Source organism: Amblyomma americanum, chromosome 3 (assembly GCF_052857255.1).
Source record: "Amblyomma americanum isolate KBUSLIRL-KWMA chromosome 3, ASM5285725v1, whole genome shotgun sequence".
NCBI lineage: Eukaryota > Metazoa > Arthropoda > Arachnida > Ixodida > Ixodidae > Amblyomma > Amblyomma americanum.
The window spans coordinates 208,409,210-208,428,445 of NC_135499.1; the positions used below are offsets into that span (position 1 = coordinate 208,409,210).

The 19,236-nt window shown below is 46.3% G+C and overlaps 1 protein-coding gene across 1 annotated transcript in view; it reads left to right on the forward strand.

Annotated features, from left to right (window-relative positions):
• LOC144124366 (uncharacterized) overlaps window positions 1-19,236 on the forward strand; it is a 51,093-nt gene that overhangs the window by 17,796 nt on the left and 14,061 nt on the right. The window contains exons 5-17 of the mRNA XM_077656996.1: window positions 355-466; window positions 2,371-2,488; window positions 3,294-3,388; window positions 4,657-4,758; window positions 9,917-9,979; window positions 12,586-12,651; window positions 13,291-13,356; window positions 13,765-13,871; window positions 15,284-15,393; window positions 16,296-16,417; window positions 17,182-17,246; window positions 17,657-17,813; window positions 18,616-18,692. Of these exons, the coding sequence (XP_077513122.1) occupies window positions 355-466; window positions 2,371-2,488; window positions 3,294-3,388; window positions 4,657-4,758; window positions 9,917-9,979; window positions 12,586-12,651; window positions 13,291-13,356; window positions 13,765-13,871; window positions 15,284-15,393; window positions 16,296-16,417; window positions 17,182-17,246; window positions 17,657-17,813; window positions 18,616-18,692 (1,260 nt within the window). The remainder of the gene's footprint in view (window positions 1-354; window positions 467-2,370; window positions 2,489-3,293; window positions 3,389-4,656; window positions 4,759-9,916; window positions 9,980-12,585; window positions 12,652-13,290; window positions 13,357-13,764; window positions 13,872-15,283; window positions 15,394-16,295; window positions 16,418-17,181; window positions 17,247-17,656; window positions 17,814-18,615; window positions 18,693-19,236) is intronic.

Genomic DNA, 19,236 nt, shown 5'->3' on the forward strand with positions numbered 1-19,236 from the left:
TCGCCTTCAATTAAAAGGACACTGAGGACATACTGAAGTTTGCCTGTATTGACAGATTACCGCATTATACTCACAGAGAGGCTGGTTTTTACAGGGAACGGAGCTATAGCGTACATTCACCGCCGAGCATTGCTATTTTCTACACCTTATGTCCGTAGACTTGAACTTTACCGTGGTCTGAGTTCCACACCAGCATGCGCCACTCTTGAGGGAACTGAAATTTTGTGGTTGTGACGTAATTTTTTTTCTATAGCTGCAAGCACCCCGTGTTGTCACTTTCATTATTTTCTCCAAACTTATTTAGTCTGCCTGTTCGATGCACCGCAAATAAAAGAAGCTATTTCTTGAACGCAGTGAAACGGATGCTACCGTGTACAAGTTTAAGGAGACATTGGACATGACATTGGACAAGTTGGCTTGGGTCCTGCTTCCTAAGACCATGAAGAAGTTCCCCATCATTCCGAACGTAAGCGCTGGGTATTGCTTTTTTATGCACTTCTTTTCATTAACCCATATATTTTCTTAAAAGATTGCCCAATACAGCTGTGTTTACGTGAAACTGGTATGGGCGGGTCGAGCCAGCCATTATGTCCGATGAAATCGATGGACGGCAATGCGTCCGAGGCAAGCGGTAAGGCACCAGTGCAGGCGGTTTGCACGGAACTGTGCTCGCCAGTTTTGGAGTGTAAAGCTTCAAATTGCGCGTTCGTTGGCCTAAAGTGCCTTGCTCAAAAACGGAACGTCTTCTGGTTCTTAATTTCTGTTGAGCACGTTACCGCGACACATTCAAATATAACTTTCAGTGTCATTACCTGTGGCTATTATTACACATTGGGATGACTCTTTGGCCGCATTTGCATATTAGAGAAATATTTTCACATATTAATTTGCTGCGGGCCGATGTAATTTTCCCCCGGTTTCTATTGATCGATCTCACTGTAGTTGGGTTGACCGTTTCTTCAAGCTATACCAAAAGCGGCATTTTCATTGCATCTAGCTTTCATGTAATTGGCCGTCCTTACTCACTGCAACAGACAGTTAGGCCATCACTTTCAAAATATTTGATTCATATTAATTTCTATTCTGATGATTTATTACGTATTCGATTCCGTATAGCAAAACTACTACATCGTATTCGATGAACGAAAAAAAAAAACCCTACTACTTGAGCCCTCGTGCTCAGTATACATAACCGGTCGTTTTTTTTTGTTTTGAGGGGCAGCTAGAAGGGATTCTAATGGTGTATTCGACTGGTCGCTTTAGATCGCTCTAGAGCGCTCTGAGGGGCGACCGCACATTCGGCTGGTCGAAATCGGCCGCTCTGACTGCATTCGGCTGGTTCTTTCTGAGCGCTCGCCTCCAGCCCAGAGCGCTCTGACGCGCTCCGAGAAAAAAGTCGGAGCGGTTCCGAGATGAGTTCACGTGAAAAAGCCACTTCCGCCATTTCGCGAAAGCGGTGCGAGGCCTCGGCGTCCCTTGCACGTAGGAAGAAGCAAGTGTAGGCTTTTGACGCAGTAGTAGCGTCCTTGCTGTGTTGTGTTTTGCGTGTGCCGCGCTGTTTGAGGCAAAATGTTCAAGAGACGCCGGATAACTACGCTAGGAACGCGGTCTGTGTTGCTGTCGCATGACAACAGCGATTCCAGCAGCAGCTCAGACGAGGACGACAGTGCTATCCAGAAGGCGATGTTCGAAAAATGAGCTTCCCGTGGGACGGGAAGCCGGGGTAGCGATCGATACAGGCTAAGCGGCGACCGCGATGCAAACTGTGTGCGGCCACGTGCGGCTAAAGGTTATCAAGGGACCTTACGTGCGGCTACTGTTGACATCAGCAGCGGTGCCGCGTAGTGGTTCCGGAAGTTACGTCCCCCTTTTGCCTCCTGCGCTTCCGCTCTAAAAACGCGATGACCATTCGGCTTGACTAGCCTCGCTATGCGCTCAGAGCGAGAGCGGCTCCCACTCTGCCAGATCCTAACCGGATCGCGGGAGCGACAAGTCGAAGACACCATAACGGTGGCAACAGCTCATGGGGAGTGAATTGGCTGCGTGCTGTGCTAGTTAAGTTAGCTATAGTTAGTTTATATGAGGAAGGAAGGAACGATGACTGTCTCGCTGCGCGCCTTGAGGGAGGGAGGAAAGGGGAGGGGAGAAGAGAGGAAGAAGGTGAGGGGAAAGAGGGGAATATACATCAAATACATATCACGCAGTTGGTCCAACCCAGCCGTGTTGGGGATAGTCGTGTTGCAACTTACCGCACTCCTGCACGCTGTAGACACCACTAGAAATTTGCCATCTGTGGTAGCGATGACGATGATAATGATGCGTACTGTCTGCGTGCACTGAAGAATGTGCAAGGTGTCCATTCTCGTGCAGGTGGTGGATCAATACGGCGCCAATGAAAACGAGGACTTGAAAGATGGCGCAAAGAAGAGCTTCGAGTTCCTGACTTCGTTCTTGGAGCCAACGAAGGGCAAACTCGTCCAGAAATTGGGTACAAGGAAGAGACACGTTGCTCACGCAACAGGCGCGAATCAAGGGACGCGTGCGAAATTGTTCAACGTGAAACGTGTTCAACGTGTGAAAGGTGGAAAAACCGGTGGAGAAACCTTTGTAGGTTGCGGGATGAACGACCCTCTGTTCAGATAACTGAGCTCCTCCGAATCTTCGCGCCATCAGAGCGCTATCTCGCGTTTTCTCGTGGGTCGACGCGAAGCGGCGGCTATCCTCCTGTTCTGAGGATGAGACGGGAGATTTTGCATCATCTTCGTAATATCACCTTGGCAGCCTCGGGAACTAGCAGATTCTTAAATTTGCTGCGGAGTTCGGTCAGTTTATTAAGATTCCTTAAGTTTCAAGAAGTTTATGGAACTCTCTCTTCGCGTATTTCGTGGTTTTTATACACGCATCGGCAATTCAAGGCTATTTGAATTGATATCACAATCTCCTTCTGAAGCGAAACCTGTGTCTGCCATCCACTTAAGTTCAGCGACGTCCAAGACGCCAGGATCGGCGCCTCTATTCCACTGTGGGAGTTCGCGATCGCCTGCGCGGCGTGCGAGTTGTCTTAACTGGTAGAAGACGTTTCTCGCTGGCGACTTATTACGACACCTAACACCTAAAACGCCTCACAGATGCAGCACAGAGATAACGGCGACGACCTGACAAAAAAAAAAAACTGCATCGCAGGATACCCTGTCCCCAAACGTTCGACTGAGGACTGTTTCATGAAGCGCGTAAAAATTAATTTGTGACAGACTTGCAAAGATATGCGGTTGTTTTTTGAATCGTCTTCGCAGACGTAGTGGTTGGCGCAGTCGACCAGGACAGCCTCGGGCTCTTGGTTGTCAAGGAATTCAAGAAAGAAACCATCTGTACAATCATTGCGGGGCAGGTGAGTATTTTGTCACATTGAGGACAAACTCTATATGCCTTCTGTGTGGCATGTAGCATGACCGACGTGCCGTAAGCTGCTTCCTTCGCGTGACACTGTGGCGAGACCGCAAATCAGCAGAAACCGATTTGCTGCATTCAGTGATCACATTACAGGAAGAGGCTTGATATCCTAAAGCTTTTTCTTCAGCTATGAATTCGCTCTTTGACAAAGAGCAGAATTGCTGTGTTAGTCGTCCTTGAGTAAACTGCTAAAACAACGGCGAGGGTTTCTTTATGACAAACAGAAAAAAAAATAAGACAAACACCCAGATCTTTTGTCGTTTGGAGCGAAGATATGACGACGGTGCTGTACCGCGATTTCCTTATGAGAGCCGACGTTTCGGCTCACATGCGAAGCTTCAGTACCGTGCGGGAAACAGCACCACGATTTCTTGCGCTAAAAAGGCTTTAGAGAGCATCTGTTCCTTCATTACCAAGAAGAACTGGTATAGCAGCATCTTTTCTCCTAGTACAGCCGTCCACACAGCTGTCTCGAGCACTCGAACGGCGTGCTGCGTTATGGATTTATGACAATCGCCACTGCCTGGCATGTCCGATACAGCTTTTAACGTCACTAAGTTAAACACAATGTACAGGAATGAGTGTGTACGGTAAGCTCATGTTTGCAGCTCTAGGGCGCTTGTAAATAACACAAGCGTACTCCCCGGTGCGCCATTCAAGCGCTCTAGACAGGTTTATGGACGGCTGTACGAATTCGCCACAGGCCTTAATCAGCAGGCTGTGAATTTATACCGCCCTCCATATATTCACGATTTTTTTTAAAGTATGCGCTGAAACACCAGGTATATCACTAATGTCTGACAGCTATGCAAAGGTAAAAGCCATGCAATACAATCATTGAGCGAGAGCTGAGCATGGATTTCGGGTACTTGACCGACGAGTTTGGTGCCCTTCTTGCTTTGCGGGTCCAACTTTGCTCGATGAAATTTTATCTTCGTATCACTGTCACTGCACTATACCTGCACATAACGCGGAAAGGGAGAACTCGCTTGTTGTAATGCTGGATCAATCACACATTTGACCCGAATGACGTTTTATCCAAACTTCGTTTGACCGAAGCAGCAGTTGTAACTTTCAAATGGCGTTAGACTGTTGCCGTTTGTAATGTATTCTCGGGGCGGATTTAATGTTTTGATCAAACACCAAGCATGCTCTCTATCCGTGCTTGCGCTTGAGAGACTTTTCCTCTGCTCTGCACCGCCGCAGTGGTTCCGCCACCTGCTTCCCCAGACGAAGCCTCCTACGTGGTTTGCCAAGGCGGGCGCCGAGTACCTGTGCCTACTGGCGACGACCGAGGACACTGGCATGGTAAGCGGCCAACTTGTTGGATTGTGTATGTGCCACTTATCAGGTGACCAGAACAAAACGCAGGCAACCTGTAACGAAATGCAGTCAACCTAGTATGTAGACAACCTAGCACAAAAAATGAACTGAGTAGACGTGTGAAAGCATGTGTTTAGCCTGGTTGACTCATGGTTTTGCTTTGCTGGGTCGTCGGCACGTCTGGCGACGAAATTAGACTCAGGTTAAGCTCTGATCGAGGTTAAACTGGGCTGATCTGTGCGCGCCACAGATAGAAGTTGATTTAGACGCCGACGTGCAATGCACAGCGCGAGTGTGTGTTGCAGTTTAACACGAGACGTGATCGACTGTGAAGATAGCCTAGTGCTCTCGTGCAGTGGCCTGCGAAGCTGGTCTGTTCGCTCCGCCGCGTGTTCGACTCGAAGTCGTGGATATTCATTCGATTCACTTTTTCGATCCACGATTCGATTTCTCGATAATAATAATAATAATAATAATAATAATAATAATAATAATAATAATAATAATAATAATAATAATAATAATAATAATAATAATAATAATAATAATAATAATAATAATAATAATAATAATAATCTATCAATCTTTATTTTTTCGGTGCCCAGGAACAACCCAAAGGTCTTGGTGCTGGTACACCATTCACACGCACAAAATGTACATTTATTTCACTACAAAGGAAGACACTCAGGGGAGGTAATGCAGCAGTCAAGGCGATAGAAAAAAAAGACACATAAACTAGGCGCGACAGCAAGCATGAAACAAAAAGGCGAGAACAAGGAAACAGCGCGAACAGCGGTAAATGAAAACAGCTAGAACAGGCAACAGACATATAAATAACTAATAAAACAATAAACAAAGAGAATGAACACAAGAACGACCGATAACAGCTAAGTACAGCATATATCAAAATACAAACAAGAATAAAGCCAATGCTAATATGAACGAATAAGAGATCTCTGAAATACAAGCTAGAAATACAATCATACACAATAAGAAATGTAATTAGTGAACGCGTTACAGACAATCAGGCGTGAGTACACAGTATTAAAGAAATAATATTAAGGAAAACAAGTACACGTGATGTACAATTAAGGAGAGAAAAAAACAATATAATACCGGTGCAAACGCACAAGTGTAGTAAAGACAAAATGCATGAAAGGGGAAGTTATGTATGAGAAAAAGAGTGCTCAAAGTGGAACGTCACGGACATTCAATATAAAGGAAGGGAGAGAATTTTCGAATATATCAAGGTGAGGACAAAGAGAATTAAACAACTTTTGCATTCTGTCCAGAGGGGAGAGGGAGTGCAGGAGCGCAGAAACTTGAAATGGTCTGAATTCTCTTATGCTCTTTCGCGGTACACGCAAAAGGATACGCGCTAGGAGCTGAGGGCATAGAATGTGACCATGAAGAAGTTTATACAAGAAAATTATATCTGCCCTCACGCGACGGCAGCTAAGAGAAGGAAGCTGCAGTGAGTTACTCCGTCTGGGACGAGAGCTAGAAGTTTTGCATGAAAACCGATGTTGAAATATGCGTAAAAACTTTAGCTGAACTCTGTCGATTTTTTCACAGTTCGACTGGCAAGTGCCGCTCCAAACAACAGACGCATATTCCAAAAGCGGCAAGCATGTGGAGAGGTAGAGCTTTAAGAAAGGGAGTTGGGATCGAAACTCTCTCGAAAGCCTGCAGATGAAGCCGAGTGTACGCATAGCCCGTAGAGCAATGCGTTTTGTATGAGAGGAGAAGCTGAGGCTACGGTCGAAAAGTACGCCGAGGTCATTAATTTCATCAACCCTGGGCAGCGGCCTACCATTCACAGAATAAGAGTAGAGAAGACTGTGCGTTTTACGCGTAAATGAGACAACCTTGGTTTTAGATGAATTGAGAGTGAGCCCATTCTTCAAGCACCAATCAGAGAAGGCGGATATGTCCGATTGCAATGACAAGCAATCATGAAGAGTATGTATTGCCTTGAACATTTTTATATCGTCCGCATAAAGGAGAAACGAGGAGTTTTTGACCACGGAGGAAACGTCATTGATAAAAACAGAGAACAGAAGCGGGCCTAATACCGAGCCCTGAGGAACTCCGCTGGTTGGAGTGTAAACAAATGAGGTCTGTCCATTTACACTGACAAAGCAGGACCGATCAAGAAGATAGTTGCGTAAGAGGGCTACAATTGAAACGTCGATCTCAAGCAGCAGAAGCTTTTGAAGAAGTAATGAGTGAGTAACAACGTCGAAAGCTTTGCTCAAATCACAGTACACAGCGTCTACCTGACTCCTCTGAAGGACTTCAGCTGATGTATACGTCATAAAAGTCACAAGGTTAGTTGTAGTAGAACGACCTTTTATGAAACCATGCTGATTATGTATGATTACATGTTTGAGGTGGAAGGAAAGTACTTTGTGCAAAGCTAATCCAAAAAGCTTAGAGGTTGCACAAAGAAGAGAAATGGGGCGGTAGTTCGAAACATCAGATTTGTTTCCTGATTTGAAGACAGGGAAAACACGCGCCGTTTTCCACACGCGGGGAAAGGCAGAATTTTTCAAACAGTTATTAAATATCGTGGTTAAAACAGGGACGAAGGTAATATTGAAGGCTTTTATTATGGCGGTTGGAATGCCATCAGGTCCAGGGGACAAAGATGGTTTCAAACACTTAAGACTCTCACTTACTAACTTCTCGTCAAGAAGAACGGAATTAGGTGCGCCAGCTGGAAGGCATACGGAATTGCAACGTGGAGATTTGTACACGGAGGAAAAGTGTTGAGCAAAGCCGTCAGCGACGTTCCGAATTTCATTCCCATGAGAGTCAACTAAGTGAATATGACTATCAGATTTATTCGAGCGTTTGCGAACGTATCTCCAGAATTCAGTAGGACGATTAGAGGCACTATTCTCTAAATATTCAAGATAGGACTCATGATCACGCTTGTACAGGCGTTTGCAAAGGGAACGCAAGCGGCGAAATTCATCTGCCCATGTATCCAGCCCAGGGCGTTTCGCTTTATGGTGGGCCCGCTCCTTAAGTTTCAGCGCTGTTCTAAGTTCCTTGGAAAACCAGAACGGAAACTTGCTACGAGTAGGAGTGCGCACAGGTATGTACTGGCGCATACCATTGAGAACTATTTCAGTGAAGCGACTGACTTGTTCGTCAGCATCGCTGATTTCGTTTAAGACGGACCAGTCGACAGAAGAGAAAAAACCGAAGAGACCAACATAGTCGCCAAGTGCATAAGCGAAACGGGGGGAATTCCCCGCACGATTTGAATTAGCAGAAGGTGGGACAGAAACCGAAGCCGTTATTAGAATTGGAGGATGAAATTTGTCACAGCGAGTAAGTGAGATGTCAGATGTCGAGACACGAACATTTTCAAAATTAGATAAACAAATGTCAAGAACATTACCACAACAGTTTTCAATTAAATTGTGTTGCTGCAAGGTGTTAAAAGCTATGAAATCTAAAAGCCGGTTGCACTTACTAACTACATAATGATTGTTGTGTGAATATGTAAAGGTATTCCAATTAATACCTGGATAATAATAATAATAATAATAATAATAATAATAATAATAATAATAATAATAATAATAATAATAATAATAATAATTGGTTTTTGGGGAAAGGAAATGACGCAGTATCTGTCTCATATATCGTTGGACACCTGAACCGCGCCGTGAGGGAAGGGATAAAAGAGGGAGTGAAAGAAGGAAGGAAGAAATAGGTGCCGTAGTGGAGGGCTCCGGAATAATTTCGACCACCTGGGGATCTTTAACGTGCGCTGACATCGCACAGCACACGGGGGCCTTAGCGTTTTTTCTCCATAAAAACGCAGCCGCTGCGGTAGGGTTCGAACCCGGGAACTCCGGATCAGTAGTCGAGCGCCCTAACCACTGAGCCACCGCGGCGGGTCCGATTTCTCGATCCTCGATCCACGATTCGGTTTCTTTTTAACCAAACATGGCGTCGCTGTTGCTAGGCAACGCCACAAGAAAGATCGAGACAAAATTCACGGTGGGTGTTGGTGAGAGTTACAGTGCTTTCGCACTAAAACTGAAACCTATAGCACAGCACAAGCAACGTAGCAGTAAGGCAGCCTAGCTCGAAACGCACACTGCGCGCGCAGTGATAGCAGCAGCGACGTAACGCTCAGCTAGAGAGTAATTGGTTGGTTTTTGGGGGAAAGGAAATGGCGCAGTATCTGTCTCATATATCGTTGGACACCTGTACCGCGCCGTAAGGGAAGGGATAAAGGAGGGAGTGAAAGAACAAAGGAAGAAAGAGGTGCCGTAGTGGAGGGCTCCGGAATAATTTCGACCACCTGGGGATCTTTAACGTGCACTGACATCGCACAGCACACGGAAATCACTTGAACACACAGCGGTTGGCGACGTCACCTGGCGATGCATATGTCGGGACGGGCGCGCTGTGCTGCTGCCGTACGTAGCTCTTTCTGCATGACTATAAGGCTGCCCCCATGGCATCAATGTGTGATGAAAAAGCTGTGTAAGAAAGATATGCCATGCTGGCCAAAGCAGCTGGGGTTGGCGACTGGAGGTGACGACGGGATCAGTTAACGAACGCTGTTATCCTGTGTGCGACACCCGTCTATAGAACACAAACTCCACTTCTGCCGTGACCTCCGAGCTGCTATACCCTTTGATGTTCTTTTCGGAAAAATTTTAGGAGTAAAAATTGGAGGCTTCATGCTGGTTCAAACACCCGTTATATTTAAAGGGCGAGAAGTATGCGACCGCTGAAGAGATAAAAGACTGCGCAATAAAGCAGGTGGTGGGCCATTTCAAGGTAGACAAAAAAAGAGGAAAAGAAGAATAGCTGATTAGGTGTCTCAGACTCAGGTCGCGAGGCTAAGCTGGCGTGTCGTGGCTGGAGTTCAGGATTATTAAGTGTACTTTCAGAGTACTTTTTAATATGCGTACGGAATTCAGAATAATTCTGAGCTTAAGTCTGTTATAGCGCACGGCTTTTGTAATCTTGGTTAGTTTCAGAACAAACTTACCGTTCATATTTGATATAAAAACATTCCTCCCGTTCCTAAGCGTTTCTGTGCATGATATTTATAAGAATAAATTGAAAAATTTTAGAGCTTTATTTATTTAATTTATTTTTGTTGCAGTTGAAAGCCTTCAAGTCGCACCTTGAGAAATGTGTGACCGGCAAAGGAGATTCCGACACAATGGTATGATATCAGTACGTAGCACACAGCGCACAAAAGATCGAAAGCAAAAAAAGATGTTTTCATAAACTAAAAAAACTACTACTACAGCGTAAATCTTCTGCCACTTCGTCGGTGGCGTACTCATGGGATATTATTCGACTGGATTTTCGGGTAGCTTGTACACTCTATAGGAATTTGAGTTGGATCAACTTGTTCGCCTGAACAGATTTACCGATAGAAACCGCACTCATTGTGTATGCAGCAGGCTTGCTTACTGCGAGCCGCAGCGAGTATTTTCGGATTTATCAGTGAAGCATAACGAACCCCCTGAGCGTGAAAGCCGTACGTGCTCATTTCAAGCCCCGTGGTGATCTAAACTCTGACGCCCTCATTTGGCGACAGCCTTAAATAGCTAATCTGTGTTCTGCGGTCAGCAGCCAGGTGTGTTCAAACTGCTATGTGGCGCTCCTGTATCCAATGTGCTCTCTCGAGGGTGAGTTGCTAGGGTAATATCCTTAAGCAGCCGGTGGGAGGCGAACTGTGTATTACAGCGACATGGTCTCATCGGTTTAGACTTGAAACTCCACGAATATTTTGACGCCGAAAATAGCAGACTGACGACGACGACGACGACGACGACAACAACAACAACAACAACAACAACAACAACAACAACAACAACAACAACAACAACAACAACAACAACAACAACAACAACAACAACAACAACAACAATAATAATAATAATAATAACAATAATAATAATATTTATTATAATAATAATAATAATAATAATAATAATAATAATAATAATAATAATAATAATAATAATAATAATAATAATAATAATAATAATAATTGGTTTTGGGGGAAAGAAATGGCGCAGTATCTGTCTCGTAAATCGTTGGACACCGGAACCGCGCCGTAAGGGAAAGGATAAAGGAGGGAGTGAAAGCAGAAAGGAAGAAACAGGTGCCGTAGTGGAGGGCTCCGGAATAATTTCGACCACCTGGGGATCTTTAACGTGCACTGACATTGCACTGCACACGGGCGCCTTAGCGTTTTGCCTCCATAAAAACGCAGCCGACGCAGTCGGGTTCGAACCCGGAAACTCCGGATCAGTAGCCGAGCGCCCTAACCACTAGCAGACTGGGACATTTAGTGTTTTGGTGGCATTGACTTTGCGCCGTACAGTCGTTCAAGCCATAATAAAAGGTATGGCGAGCTATGGCAACGAGCTAATAATAATAATAATAATAATTGGTTTTTGGTGGAATGGAAATGGCGCAGTATCTGTCTCATACATCGTTGGACACCTGAACCGCGCCGTAAGGGAAGGGATAAAAGAGGGAGTGAAAGAAGATAGGAACGAATAGGTCCGTAGTGGAGGGCTCTGGAATAATTTCGACCACCTGGGGATCTTTAACGTGCACTGACATCGCAGAGCACACGGGCGCCTTAGCGTTTTTCCTCCATAAAAACGCAGCCGCCGCGGTCGGGTTCGAACCCGGGAACTCCGAACCCGACCGCGGCGGCTGCGTTTTTATGGAGGAAAAACGCTATGGGAAGGAAATGGTTAGGGTAACATTTAGGGAAGCTGACCGGAGTAAAAGGCAGAAAGAGGCCAGCGTAGAGCAGAAGACAAACAGTAGCGATTAGACAATCGCACACAGTGGAGAGGAGTAATGCAATCACAGCGCAACTTGGACAGGACATATAATTCGGAGAACAGGTAGGGGAATAATCAGAGGCGGGAGATGGGTTCTGATAATCTGCTGGGACAGTAGCTGCGACGGGCGCAGAACAAAGATGTGAAGTGTTGCAAAGCACGTTACCTGGCTGAGGGTCATGATGAGGCTGACTGTATGCTACTGATAAGCCAGCTTTTCTTCTTTTGCAAAGGTGCAAAATTCGTTCTCTTTGTCATAGCCAGCATCTTTACAGCATTTATTCGCCTTACTCACGTGAAGATATTAATGGAGTACAAAGCGTTTTTAAATACCCAGCTAGCACTTTATTCCTGTCCTTTGCTGTGTATTGCTGACCTCTTTGCTTGCGGCTTACATGAGATTACTGAAACTGTTAACACTGCTATCGTACTAAAAACCACCATAATTATCTGAGGCACTAATCAGACCATGCTTATGTGTCTCGTAATTAGTAAGCTTAGGAACACAGAGCTACACTTCCGGACCTGGAGGGTCACCGCAGCATGCTTTGTAACGCATGAAAGACGCTGTTGTAAAGGGCCTTGACGTGCGTCAATTTACACCATGTGAGATTTCCTTTATGCTCAGCGGCACGTTGCGAGATTCCAGATAATTGAAATTAAAACCGTCCGCAACGGCATCATTCATAGTCCTTGTGCGGCTAGAGGACGTTTAACTTCACATACCTGCTTCACCATGTGTTGACAGGCAATGTTAGCTAGAAGACGGTGGCAGGATAGCTAGAACGGGATACCGCTGGCGTACTAGCTAGGTATTTCGTCTGGCTCTCTTGTCACTATGCGATATACCACCAACTAGCCCAGGTCGCTATTATAGAAACACAAGCTCGACCGAGCACTTGTCCCACTACTGAAGACCGTACCGGGTAATTGCAACGCATAAATTCGTACTGTGCAGGAGCTGCTCGCATTCAGGATGGCACACTTCATCATGGGCGACGGAAAGATGAAGGAAGACATTCAGGTAAGCCGTATTTTTTTTGCCATCAAACGGGGCTCGATGCTAAAAGAGTAATTTTTACGCGCAAATCTCTGCCCGTCTTTGAACCATCATATTGGACTCTACACCTCTTGCAGTTATTTCACTTGATAAATGGCAGGGTAATCTACAGTTAGTCTCGCAAAAAGAAACAATTTTCCTTTCCAAAATTCTCAATAATAAGCGTCTTTTGTAGCCGAAGGAACATCAGAAAATCACAAAAGCCAAAAGATTGAATATTTAGCAGAAACACTGCATAGAGTCCTACTCAATGTGTGCTTAAAATGACAAAAAACACGCCACGAAGTTTTTGTGGTAGTGTTTGCAATTGTTTCAAGTTATAGAAAATTTTTCATTTCGCATTTCATGTCGCTAAATTTTCGCGAATAGCTTTAAGCAACAGGCAGCTGCGCTCCGTGCTGTTTGAAGTGCCCTATAATTTACCTGTGTTAGCAATTAACTTAAGAAAAATACCTGTGCCTTCAGTCAACATAACACTGCCTGGGCTATTGCAAAAATGGCAGAGACCGCGACAAGTGACAGATTTTCGAAGAAAACAACTGTGACTGTTGAGCTCAGTTTATCTTGTTTAAAGGTACGTGTATACCAATGCTCTTTTTGCAGAAATTTCTCAAAGACCACCTGTTCCAGCCGGCGACCAACGAACAGCAGTTGGCGGCTTTTGAACCGGTAGGAGGACGACTCCTCGAGAGTTCAAATTTTGTATAGAGTAACGTTTTGTACGTCGTACACTCCAAACTTACTCGTTTGGTTTCAGGCAGTTTAACGTCCCAAAGCGACTCAGGCTATGAGGGGCACCGTAGTGGAGGGTTAATGGAATTTATACCACCTGGGGTTCTTTAACGGGCATTGACATCGCACAGTACACGGGCCGATGATCAAAATAAATCGGAAGTCCTCCATTGCTCGTCTCTAACAGTCGACGACCAGGAACCTATCGCACACTGCCACCAGCTATCCAAAGCACAGTATTTGCCCCATGCAATTGGAGCATTAAAGCTTAAATTGGCGCTGCTCGCCCGAGTCCGTATTAGTGCTAGCACTACTGCTGATCTAGTGGTGGCCGTGTCTTCACAGACGCTACCGAAGGCCAACCTCGAGCCGTGGCTGACGTACTGCTGCAAGACGGTGACTGTGGAGAGGACGCCCACCCCTGCAAAGCTCAAAGTGACCTGGGAAGCGGCGTAAGCTACACGCTATATACGCCCAGCGGCGCTCTGTGGCTGTTTGGCCGCGCGTGCAGCTGCCAGAGAGAAATTAGCTTTTCTTTTGTTTCGGTATTAGATAAGCTTCTGTTTTCTGTCTACCGAGTCCGCGACAACATATCTTAAGTACGAACGCGCCCATTTTATTTCGCCTTCATGGCATTATAGCTAGCCGAGTGCACATAGCACATGCTTTTCCTGTAAGCTCAGCAAATTTGCTAGAATTCCTGTGATAGTAATTTCTGCAACTACGTTCTGGCAGTGTACATGTGTTTCTCCTTGGGGGAGGGGCATAAACAAAGTTTGCAGGAATCTGCGAAGTGCATGAATTAGTATGTATAAGCAACCATACTGGTGGGATAACTACAAAGTTATATGCAAAAAAAAACGAAATAAAAACAGTAGGCTGAAATTTCAACTGTCGTCAACAGGGGGATAAAAATGAATTATTTTAGTTAACCAGTCTGTTAGGTACTCGCAGTAAAGAGTACGCTAGCTTGCATCCACCGCGTACACCGCTCATCATCTCGCTCTAAAGGAGGCTCACAACATGTGCACAAATCTCATCCTGGGAGATCAGTTCGTCTTGTTTAGGTTAATGAAAGCTGCTAGGATTAGCTACGAATGAAAACCATTGAAGTCGACGATTGGCATGCTCAGCTTCGCATGTGAGATGCATGCTGAGATGTGAACAAGCAATGCTGGTGTCATGCGCATTTAAGACCCTCAGGTGCATGCGCATTTCAGGTGCGCGTGCTTCTCTAATCTTAAGGGACCCCGTGGAAAAATTTAATTTGGCCTGCATCGATAGAATACGATATTCTAACGACAAAGAGGCCACTCTCACCGAAGACAGCTTTTAAAACTTAGAAAAGGCCAAGAAGCTATATACAGGTGTCGCTATCTCTGAAACATTTTTCAACTAACGTGCATGCGTCGATACCGAGTTTTTTGTCCTGATACCAGCAGCTATGCTATATCAGCATTCACTTCAAAATGGCAGCAACTTGTCCTTCTCGGTGTGGATCTCACGAGTTTGAAATTTTTAAATTCAATTCTTTGAATTGAATAAACGTTTTTTTTCCCTGCCGGGCAGAGGTTGATATACCCAGATATAGCCAAATAATCATTTACTTACTGAGAGCAATAATTTAATGATGCGGTGCTCAGCGTCCCCTCAACTTCAGCGCGCACGGCATGAAATGGCCATTGACAGAATGCATTAGGTGACCGCTGCGTCTGCTAAGCGAGCCACTGTGAATGCAGTCATTGCGTCATATTTCCACCCTTTTGACACCGCAGCTAGTGTCCTAACACAGCAAGGTGTGCCTGTTTTTCTCTCGCGTGTCTGAAGAAATGGGCTCGGTAAGACGTCGCCATCGCTTGTGCAGGGACGCGGCCGACGCCAAGGCAACCCCGTTTGCTACTGGCGCTAAGGGCGGGGTCCATAAGCTTAAATCACCTGCCGCCGTGGCTGTCCAATGGCTGGGCGCCGCAAACGGTGAGTCTCTTTGTGAATGGACTTCGCTCTGTCGTTTATTTGAAGTGAGAAACTAGGAAGACGTCAAGAAAAGTTTCAGCAGTTACGACCTGCATGTGACGCTTCTTGCATAAGTAGCAAGTCGTCTGTTGAGCAGCGCTAGAGTAACGTGCTTAGCCACCGTCCTTGCCGACCATGACCAGTGCAATGACCTGGCAGCAGCGCCTATTTTCATCTCAGCGTTACCATGCGCAGAGCACAATGGAAAGGAAAGTCAAGAGTTTGTTCATGTCGCTTTTCTGATGGCAGTACAAATCATTCTACACCAAAAAACTAATCACTTGCAGAGCAAAGTAACTTGTTCTGGCGAATGTCGGCGCGCGTTTAAGGTCCTCACTCTCAGTATCCTCCTTTGCACTGTTCTTGCACTAGCTGTGTATGTAGTGGCCCACACTCCATAGACTCACGACGTGTGAAGTCAACTGGTGAGAGCATCACCTCGTGTATGTAGTCCAATAGCGAGCCGTCTTGGCGGCCCTTTAGGATGCAAGGTTGTTGCTGTAGGGCGCAGTTCTTCTCGATACTCTCTTCAAGTTCATTGTCATTTTCCTCGTATCGAGGATACTGCCACGCCCGAGGTAAACTGTGCAGGTTTCTGGCATTGGGAGACAGGCAAGAAATAAAAAAACCTGTATAAAATATGCACAGGGAAGAGTGCTGTCAAAGTTTGATTTACGTGAAGCTCGCTGGTCATCATCGAATACATGTACGGCAGCGAAGCAGCCCCGGAAAACTTCTCGTTCGGAGTGAACAAGTATCTACCGATAGTCGATGTCTGATAAACTAATTTTCTAGCAACACCCGCACGTGCGTGTGATGTTTCCTGTGGTTGTTTTGCGCGTCTCCCATGAAAATTCGTACAGCCGAAGCACCGCTGGCCATCACCGACAAGGATCCGCTGCTGGTGAACCCTGCCGTGATGGCCTGCTACGGCATCAAGCAGAGCGTCAAGGCGTGGGCCCTCATTGGTCACAGCGCGGCCACGGTGAGCGGCCCCTTGTCGCTTGTTGGATTTCGTTAGCCAAAAGTGGAAGGGGTACAGTTATCAGCTGTACGTAGGCTCTACGCCCTCGCCAGACGGAGCACCATACTCAGCAGACGACGCACCGGGAGACATGAAAGCCAGCCATCTCAAGCGCAGACAGTGACTGGTGCGCTGTCAGCGTTGCCATGCGGCACGTCACACGCATCCATGCATATTGGCTCATTGTGAGCAACTTCGTCGTACGGCTATGTGGGACGATCCGATGATACCAACCTTCGTACGCTCCGTTTCTTGGTTATATTTCTAGGTTGTTTCGCGTCATTCCTTGATACATCTGTGATGCTCATCTTAGGTTAAAAAAACTGGTAGGGCTAAGCTAGGGACTTAGCGCATTATGCAGCTAGAGCTGTCTAATGCTCTTAAGAATGGGATTAAGAACGGAGGTAGCAGCACTGCCCGGGTCTCTTCCCTTAGCAGCTAATCGGCCATAGTACTTATAGCAGAAATGCAGTGCTACTCCGCGCGCCTGCTACTAGCTGTGACGTCATGCTGCGCACCGCGCCAAGTGCTGCCGATCTTGATTTCGCTACGTGTTGCTGCTCGTAGGCGATTGGAAATGACGTCATATATGACGTGCTCTGGCCTGTCACTTGTTTACACGTGAAACCGGAGGAGAAAGGCTCTGTAAAACAGCTTTTGCTGTAAAGAAAAAAAGTAATTCGAGTCTCATTTTGAACACCGTGCATTTTCTCTTACGTTTCCAGACTCCTCTCGACGACATCACAGCCTGGTACCTCCTGCACCAGTCGCAGAAGCAGTATGGCGAGGTGTAAGTACACCTCATATATATGTTCAGTCAAGTTGTCAGCCAACTTGTGCGCTCTCATTCGGACTGAGATAATTGGAGACACGAAATGATCCTGGAAATTCTGTCCTCATGCTGTGTAAATTGGTACCCGTCTGATCTCTCATTTCATGCAAGTGTACGCCCCTGGCAAAAAGAAATCGGGAAATTTAGTCGGTGGCTATGTGGACAGTGTGTCTTAGTTGCATCCAGACCTTTCATGATGTAGTGGAGAGAGGATTAAGCTGTGCCACTTGTTACATAACCCAAACAAGTAGGCTGGACGGGGGCAGGTGTCAGGTTTTAGCATGCTTCTCACATCTCGTTACGTCGTCGAGTCTGGCGGACACTTTGTTTCGAGACTTCTTGATATTGTGCCGTGTACCGTGCCGCAGGAAGGTTTCCGCTGACATAGCCGGCGCGATGTGGATGTGGGAGACCCTGAAGCCTGGCAACCCTCAGCTGTGGGATGCCGTTGCCGAACAGCTGCTGGCCACAGAGCTCGAGGCGTTCTCGCTGCTGACGACCGACGGTGATGAGAGCACATACAAGGTACACTGACGTCATTCATACCCTCAACATGATGCCAGAATTCACGCCTGCTGGCTGTCTTATAATACACCAGGTGTCTCAGCTAAATGCAAACAGCACTTAAAAAAAGACTGGTCAGCCTAGTCAGCAGTGTTTTCTTTTGTTTGTGAAAGCTAGGACAAATGAGCTAACTGATTGAATCTTGTTTCAGGAATAGTAAAGTGCCAATGCGAAAGTTGCAGATAGATCGCCTTGCAAAACCGACCGGCTGAAATGTTTGCACCGAGGTCCCATTTAAGTGGCTTTCTTTAGCGGCCTTAAAAGAAAGGCCGCAGAACTCAAAGCCTACCATGCGACAGCGTCGCTACTTCAGCGTTCCAGTATGCGTCAATATATCGAAAAGGCCTTGAATGAGAAGGCCCGGCAGATGGGAGCATCAAAACCAGCTGTGGAAGCAATACATGAATGGGTAGCCGTGTTATGTATGGCGCTGTTAGGCTGTGTGGCGTTGCCATTTTAGCTCTGAGAATAGTTATTACGTCTCATCTGTTTTTGCCCCGGGCATTCAAGACGTGTGCTATCGGTCGCCGCTGTAGGCGACCTGAGATGCCATGAGCGCTGTGAAGTCTTCAGTTCTAATCAGTGATCAGTGCCAGCTCCGATTTTGGAAGCGCTGTACGATCGAGAGACGAGAATGTTTGCCAAATGTTTCTGAAGTGCGATAAATATGCTCAGAGACCACGCCGGATTGGCAAAACTGTAAAAACTGTAAAAAGGCGATGGGCCTGCAGTGAATGTGCAAACATCTTTCTCTTGCACGCAGACGCGCGTCGGCGAAATAATCGACGAGCGGCTCAAGAAGATAGATAAGACCAAGGACCTGAAGCCACAGTCAAAAACGTGAGTACCTGATGAGGCCATTGCGAACACTTCGCCGGTTAGGCTGATAATGACACATTTTGGCGGCACATGTTAGGCTGATAATAGACACCTTTAGCATATCGTGTACCGTGTCACCGTCAGTGTTACCGGAGTACCGGGAGCCCGCCCACCGCCAATGAGCATGCGCAGATCACCTCGGCGGCGCCAGATGGCGCCACGTATCCGGCAGCTGGATGCACGCTTCCCACATCGGGACCAATCAGAGCGTGCTCACTGGCAGTGGACGGGATCCCGGTACTTCAGTACCCCGGTAACGCTAACGGTAACATGGTACACGGTATGCTAAAGGTTCCTAACGACAAGTACAACGCAAATTTTTAAGTGTTAACGCTGTAGAGACAAGGCGCAAGGATTGAGAATGTTGGCGTGATACTGAGACGTTTCTGTACGCCAAGTTTTTGATGTGGACATTTCCGAGCGTTGCACATTTCGCTCTTGCTGCGGCATATTCTTCTGCCATTTACTTCTGCACTGAACGCAAGCGCAGCCTGTGATCTTAATT